Raw genomic sequence first — 6,000 nt, 5'->3', positions numbered from 1 at the left:
CGCAAGTCGAGGGGGTTCGCAGAGCCCCGGTGACCCTACCAAGGTCTCGCTATGGTCGGCTAGGCTATCCTCGTCGGCCGAGCCGTCGCCGGGTGAGGCCGGCCTCACCATGGGATTGCAAGGCCGGCCATGGCCGGGCCTCCCCGACCCCGGCGAAACCTCGAGGGGGTGGCCGGGATGTAGCGATAGCCCTCGCCGTTGCAATTGCTTCCCTGTTTTTTTAGTTTTTAAGTTTTTTAATATTACATGAAATTTTATTGATTTTAAATTTATTTTTTTGCTTACTAGGATCCTCGGCGAGCCACATAGATGATACATATGATTTTCAACGAAGGTCACCAGAGTTGGGACTTAAATAACCGTTTAAAAAAATTTTGTATTTAAGTAATCAAAAAGAAAATTAATATCAAAGTAAATGACGTACATAAATATTGACACCCTAACTGTTGTTTTACCGATACGGGCAGTATAAATGTGCTTGGTGGATATCTTGAGGGTATTGCCCTAAGTGACAATCGAGTAAAAATGATGTCATAGAATTCGACCACGACCTTCCTCGCTTGGCTCCGAAGGTCACCGAAACTAAATGAACTCCTCTTTCTCTGCTCAGTTTCTCCTTCAGTTTTGCCTTTTCCAGGTGAGCGCATGCCTAAAGTCGTGTGTGTTCGCCAGTTTTTCTTCTGATTTGGCGTGGCTGTGATTGATGCATCTGCTGGTTGTATGGTTGATTGTCGATCGTTAGAAAAGTTTCCACTCGCTGCTTATTTTCTTGTGGGTTCTCAGGAAGAGAAACCTTAGAAGAGACCCACATTTTCAGGGCGCCCCAACTCTTAGCATTTGGCCTTGATTTCGTGTATCATAAGGGTTTGCAATTGGTCTTCGGCTAGTAGGTTTGGTTGAGAGTGATGGGAAAGTTTTTACTCTGTGGAAGAATTAAGAGAGAGTCAATTTGGCTCGTAAGATGGTCAGCGATGTTTTGGGCCGTGTCTAATCCGATACTTTTTTCTGGGTTTTTGTAGTTTTTTATGGATCCCTGATAAGTGCATAGGCAGCTGCTATTGGAGCTGTGTGGCCCATGTTGGTATGAAATAGATGATCTCGAGAGAAGATGAAGTTGAGAACCGGGATTATTTACATGGTTTGTTCGTTAATGGGAGATGTTGATTGAGCCCATCTGAGCAAGCGGCAGATGCATTTTGACAACTGCATAGATGTACTTGATCCGTCGCTTATGAGGCTTAAAAATTGAGGGCAGAGGGAGACAGATGGTATTTAGTGATTCTTGCCTAAAGCAAAACACCAATGAGGTTAAAGGGGGAGACAGAAATTTCATGCTATCATCATTGTAGAACTCATCACGGGGAGAAATATGTTGGTGTCTTTAAGCGACTTGTTCTTTGCGACGAGGAACGGTATAGTCTCAGAGGTTCTTTCTCTGATGTTCCAATGTGGTTTTTCATGCAACTCTTACAGCTGAAGATGCCAATAAGAATACACTATGGCTTCAGTTGACTTTAGTATTGAAGTTGAACTAGATTTTGTGCAATTTGATCAAAGGTATCTTTTCTCTTCGTGAAAAAGGGGAGAGAAGAGGAAATTTTTGGCTTTTGTTGGAAGGACCATGTTTCTCATGCAGATCTACTGTGAAAACCGTAGTACTATAATGGTCGACCATATATTTTTCGGGAGGAGGGAAGAGAGGTGGGGAGGGATATGATCAGAGGCATACATGGGGGTGGAAATCAAGTGATTTCTAAATTAGTAGTTAGTTCATGAATGATTGATCTATCTGCATTTCAAATTGAATAATGATTCAATGGATACCATGGGATCTCAAGAATTTGTAAGTTCGCCATTTTCTGTGCATTTAGTGTCTGTTGTTCTGGTTTTTCAATTTACCTCTATTGTTTTACCAACTAGCGATTGGAAGAGCAAGGGACAAAAGATATCAGTGTTGCTGTTTGAATGCTCGTCCTCTTGATCAATCAACGCATGTCTCCCTTCTTGGTAGCCACATAACTACACTGAAAAGGCAATATGTCAAGGTCTGTTCCTATCTTTGAATAGGACAGCCATCTCCGCATTCAGCAACAAACATTGCTTCATGTTATCTATCCCTAGATGCAATGTTCAAGGCGCCTCCTTTATAAGTTGTTGGCCACTCGGAAGTTTTTCTTTTGTTAACCCATCCTTTTGATTGATTGCTAGAAGAATCGCAAAGCAATAGTTGTCATCTGTTGTTGAAGATGTTTATTTGTTCAGGTTCTCTAACTCTTCTGTGTTTGACTTCAAAGCTCAAAGTCTGTTACTTTTTGTCATGTTATTTTGTGATCACTTGGTCATTGATTTTGAACTCCAAATCTGTGCATCAGACAGAACGGTGCATCCAAAAAGATGTACGGTAACTAAACTTTCTGGTATACTTAGTTATGCTCTTTGAAAGTTTACAGCTTTATATGTTTGTGTTGGGGTACTTACTTCGCTTGCCATTTTATTCCACAAAGAACAATCTACTCTTCTGTTGTAGTAAATTATCGTAGTTCGAAGAATGCTTTTGTGCTGTCTTATGGTTATCTCACGCTGGCAGTAGCACACTAAAATATGTATATGTTTAGTGCCTGACAATGCTTTTTGTGTTTCTCTTTCATCGAATTAGCCAGTAAAGTAACTTTCTATTCTATCTCATGAATTCACTTTCTATCTCAGGAATGAGTGAGATGGAAAAACAGGACAATGCCGCCGCCGCTGCCCCCATTGCACCGCCTCTAACTTCATGTCGAAAGAAGAAGAAGGATGATGCCACCTTTTTGGAGGACATAACGGATCACATTGATGAATTCATCAATGCATCCATGGATGAGCACAAGAGCTGTTTCACAAAGACAATTCAGAAGGTATCATCTTCCTCGATTGCACTCTAGCTTCGCAATTACCCTCTTGATGCATCATGTAGTCTCCTCCCCCTTGCTCCAACTTATTTCCGTGTTTTCCTCATACAGATGTTTGGAATGTCAAAGATTGTTGCAGAGAAGAACGCCTCTGCCCAGGAAGTTGAAAGTTCGCTGCCTCTTAAAACGGTAGTATCAGACTAGAACATACTCCTGACTATTGACATAGATTTCCCTGTTGATGCTTCACTTTTTCTTTCACAATGACATTTCGTGATCAACACTTAAAATGTGATGGGTTCCTAGTTGTTCCCGTCTTGCTGTGAGTTGAAGTCTGGTTAGTTCAGATTAGTAGGCCTGTGGAAATTGTGGGTTTTATGGTTTTAACCAAACTAACCTGCTCTCTGCGAGTATTGTTCCACAAGATAGATATATGATTAGGTGATGAGAAAACCATACGTACAAGTTGAAAGTATCATGAACATGGATTTGGCACTATCTTCCTCTTAAAGATGTTTGACAAGTTTAGGATGAAGTGATCTGAAAAGATTCCAATGATCTTCATTGACTCTTACCCCTGTTTCCCTTTTGTCTGCTCTATTTCTATAAACCGTAAGTTTGCGTTTGAGTATATGAATGTTGCCCCTAACATCAAATAACATTGTCATTCTATTTGCAAAATTGTCATTTTTCCCTGAAAATATTTGTCACAACTCAAATCGCCATCCCATCATCCCCCCCTCCCCCCCCAAAACCCACCCTCCTCTTTCCCCCTGTTCAACTCGAAAGCCCTTTGACATTACTAGTTTGCTCATGGCCTGTGGCGTCATTGCCGGCCTCTGTCACCAACAGACCTCCAGTAATGGCACGACGGTGGTAGCCTTGCTCAGCTCCATCGTCCGCCATAGCTCTTCCACTGTCACAGAGACCTCTGAAGCTTCTCTCTCTCACACACAACAACAATCACAACCTCCAGTACAATCTAGACCGAGGTTGCGCATCTAGACATTTTCCACACTGTGCGCAAGTATTACAATCGATGAACCGAGAGTCAATAATAGAGAGGGAGGAAGGGGAGGTGATGATAGTGGCGTTGGCTCTGGTGCTAGTGGCCAAGGTGGCCGGGGAGTGGACAACGGCAAGGTGGGTGATAAGTGGGTCTGTTTTGTGAGTGATTAGTAGACCTGTCAAAATGGGTCCAAAGCCTTTTTAATGATCCAAAATTATTGGAATGGGTCATAAATAGGGCACATCTAATTTCGCAGGCCAGCCATAATGGGTTTACAAAATGAAAGGCCAAAATAATGAACCAATTTACAACCGTCGCTTTTGCGACTCTTGTTCATCTTCTTCTTCATTGGAAGTCTGAAACTAAAACAAGCAAGCGAGCCACAAAGAGATATGAAGAAGAAGAAGTCATGTGAGCTCTGCAACAGCCTCGTGGCCATGTTCTGCGAGTCGGACCAAGCAAACCTATGCTGGGACTGTGATTCCAAAGTCCACGGCACGAACTTCCTTGTCTTGTCGCCAAGCAATCGAGGAATCTCCTCTACTACTGGTGCCAGAGCTCTACGCCATGGAACGTGTGGGGGCCGAGGTTTGCACCGACAGAACACGTTCACTCTGGACCTGCGAAGAACAGGAAGCCCATTTCCAATTTTGCCTCCGTCCTTCCATTTACTCTACTTCTGTTCACAATTCTTCACTTATGTTCATCCTCTTCTTCTTCATTTCACCATCCGTTCTTGATGAGGAGCTCCAAGAGGAACCGCAGTCGTCAAATTCGGTAGTAGTCCAAGAACTGGTTGAGCTTGTTGGGATTCAGGTTTAGACGGATGGGTACAAGGTTTTCGGTCCTGTGAGCTCATTCCTTAATCGTAGCTCCGCGAGGGGTTGATTGGTTTTGTCGTCCGTCTCTTAAACAATGGTGGTGCTCTAGTAATGCGTATGCGCGATTTTGCTTGCTGAAAGTAGAGTTGACGGTTTGATGCATGTGGTCAATGAGCTTGATGAGGATAGTTTGGTTGTATGTGAAGTGTTTGGTGTAATTCCTATTTGAGAGTCTAGCTTCAACTACTCATGTGGCTTCCAAATTGAGGATCGGCTGGCGAGCCTCAGAGTTAGAAGGAAGAATTAAAGAAAGAAAATATAAAAGAAAATATAAAAAAATATGATTTTTTTTAAAGAATTATAAAAATTACGAATATTGTTAATTAAACTTGGATGGAAATATTTTAGCAATATTTAAAAATTATAAGAAACAAGTTCTCTTAATTGAATTGAATATGTGTATATTTTGGGTATATAGGTCAAGTTGGGTATATGGGTAACTAATTTTGCATTGCAATAAATTATACATGAACGAGTTAAATGGATCTATTTGGGACCCGATCCAAACCTCGCTTGACCCACCCCTTTAACGAGTCTAATTGTTAGGGGAAAGAAGTTTCCTCTTGACATGTGTGATTGAGTGAGGGGTAAGATGGTCTTTTTGCTCGTGAAGATGCAAACTCAATTTCTGAAAGGAAAAAAGTCACAAAAAATAATGCCGAATTATGCCGACAAATTTACCCTAAACTATTTTTTATGACATAAAAAATTTCAAACTCATACGTGTATCACCCATTTAAACTCAGTCAAGGTTCCGTCGACAAGTACCATTAAAAACTGTGGAAAGAAAGCATTGTAAATACAGGGCGGCTAATGAAATTTGATGAAGCTATGCGGGTGGCAAATTGGTGGGACGGGTATGAGTGCAGGTATGTTGTGGGATGGGATGCAATGGGATGAAATGGACACAAACCTCTCCAAACGTGAAAGGAAATGCCTAACATTTCGCACCAGAGACAATAGTAGCACGACCTTTGCAGAGAAAACCAAAACTCAAATATTTCACCAATGGAACGAGAACGACGACACCCATATCACAAATTACGCCCATTCTCACTACGAGCCATGTCATTGGCCTATTTGTAACAAAATTAGGATTTGTCATGATTAATTCGGTTATCTATATAGTCACCAGCATAGCACGTCGATTTAATTGTGAGAATCGACGAAATCCGCGACATGGTCAAAGGTAGGAACCCCTTCTTTTTTTTTTTGGGTGGTG

The 6,000-nt window shown here is 41.8% G+C and overlaps 1 protein-coding gene across 1 annotated transcript; it reads left to right on the top strand.

Moving 5' to 3' along the window:
• The first annotated feature begins 474 nt into the window (after positions 1 to 474).
• LOC115737255 lies at positions 475 to 3,446 on the top strand. Its single transcript, XM_030669298.2, has 3 exons — positions 475 to 637; positions 2,707 to 2,894; positions 3,000 to 3,446. The coding sequence occupies exons 2-3, from the start codon at positions 2,709 to 2,711 to the stop codon at positions 3,090 to 3,092; spliced, it is 279 nt and encodes a 92-aa protein (XP_030525158.1). The 5' UTR covers positions 475 to 637; positions 2,707 to 2,708; the 3' UTR covers positions 3,093 to 3,446.
• Positions 3,447 to 6,000: the final 2,554 nt, after the last annotated feature.

This window comes from Rhodamnia argentea, chromosome 5 (genome assembly GCF_020921035.1).
Source record: "Rhodamnia argentea isolate NSW1041297 chromosome 5, ASM2092103v1, whole genome shotgun sequence".
Taxonomy (NCBI): Eukaryota; Viridiplantae; Streptophyta; class Magnoliopsida; order Myrtales; family Myrtaceae; genus Rhodamnia; species Rhodamnia argentea.
Note: the sequence above shows the minus strand (reverse complement) of the source record. Positions and strands in the feature narration are given on the sequence as shown.